Genomic DNA, 1,429 nt, shown 5'->3' on the forward strand with positions numbered 1-1,429 from the left:
TCGCAAAACAAACGAAAAATCGTCGATTTAAAACAAAGAAATCACTTTTTTCGTTGAATAAATTTAAACCCGTGACCTACCTATCTGCTTATCTGCTCGCTTATCAGTTATTATTTTTCTGTATGACGTCATTGTTCATTATCTACTATGACGTCATAGTTTTGTATCTGTGATGACGTCACGAAATCTGGAGCACGCACAAGATTCAAGGCTATGACGTCATAGTTTTGTATCTGTGATGACGTCATGAAATCTGGAGCACGCACAAGATTCAAGGCGCGAAATTTTGAAAATTTCAATTTTCTTTTCAGAAAAAAAAGTGTGGCGGAAAAAAAAGTCAAACTTTTTTCAGTTTCTCTTTGAACTTTATTTTAAAGTTAAACATGAACGTTATAGTTCAATCCACGTTGAGAGGACAAAGAATTCATTTTGCCTGTTGAAATATGGACCTAAACACATCAAAAGTTTCATAGATATTGGTAAAAAGTGAAGAACCTAAAGAACCCTACAAGATCAAAAGCTCAATATGGTATCCCAACAGGTGGTTTTTCTTTTTATTGTGTGTTTGACTTGGATTTCAAATTCGTTTGCTGCTGTGACTACCACTCCGTATAATCCAGATATGGATGGGCTCATCAACTCTGGTCCGGGAGAACTAAATCAGCCTGAAGATACCGACCATCTTTTGGAGTCAGAAGAAGACGAGTTTCCACAAAAGAGTAAGTTAATTTCAATAAGAATTTTCAGCTTTATTTTTAAACAAATTCTGTTTGAACATCAAGCTCTCACAGCTGAGAATGAGTAGGTATGCACTAGGACGGTCTAAATTCCGGAAAGCAACTAAGAAGTATAACTTTGGCCTTAATAACTATCTCTGAGGGTGCATCAATGCATCCACACTACAGTTTATCAATATGTAAGTAAGTATCTTCAGAGTTTATCAATGTTGATCAAAATTGCTTGAACACTATAAAATTACTGGGAGGAAATCCTAAAAATCCTATTGGGAACAGCTAGCTTTCTCCCATCCTGTCTTCCTTCTCTCTTTGATTTTGGGATGTTAACACCCTAGCAGTTACAGTTCCCTCTATCAAACCTCTTTAAAAAAATCCCATTTATTTTTTTAAATAAGATTTTGGTGAAATGGATAAGCATTTATACTTACCTAAGTATTAAAGCACTTAATGGATAAGCATTTATACTTACTTACCTAAGTATTAAAGTACATGTTCCATTCAATGTCTTGTGAAATCAAAATAACAGAAGTGAGAAGTAGTGTTATAGAGTAGAGATTAGAACTGAGTAGACCTTTCAGTTTGTTATTTGTCCTTCTTCAGTGTCAAGAGGTTCAACATACTGCTGCTAATAACTCATAGCACATTAAATGCACCATTTCCTGACCAACAGCTTCTGACAATACGCAATTTTG

The 1,429-nt window shown here is 34.9% G+C and overlaps 1 protein-coding gene across 1 annotated transcript in view; it reads left to right on the forward strand.

Annotated features, from left to right (window-relative positions):
• Positions 1-308: 308 nt before the first annotated feature.
• The window catches only part of LOC103521497 (protein FAM151A-like), a gene marked incomplete at its 3' end in the record, with an annotated part of 13,961 nt that continues 12,840 nt past the window's right edge, over positions 309-1,429 (forward strand). Inside the window, exon 1 of the mRNA XM_017448829.2 lies at positions 309-719. Within this exon, the coding sequence (XP_017304318.1) occupies positions 527-719 (193 nt within the window). The remainder of the gene's footprint in view (positions 720-1,429) is intronic.

This window comes from Diaphorina citri, unplaced genomic scaffold (assembly GCF_000475195.1).
Source record: "Diaphorina citri unplaced genomic scaffold, Diaci psyllid genome assembly version 1.1 scaffold5332, whole genome shotgun sequence".
NCBI classification, from domain to species: domain Eukaryota; kingdom Metazoa; phylum Arthropoda; class Insecta; order Hemiptera; family Psyllidae; genus Diaphorina; species Diaphorina citri.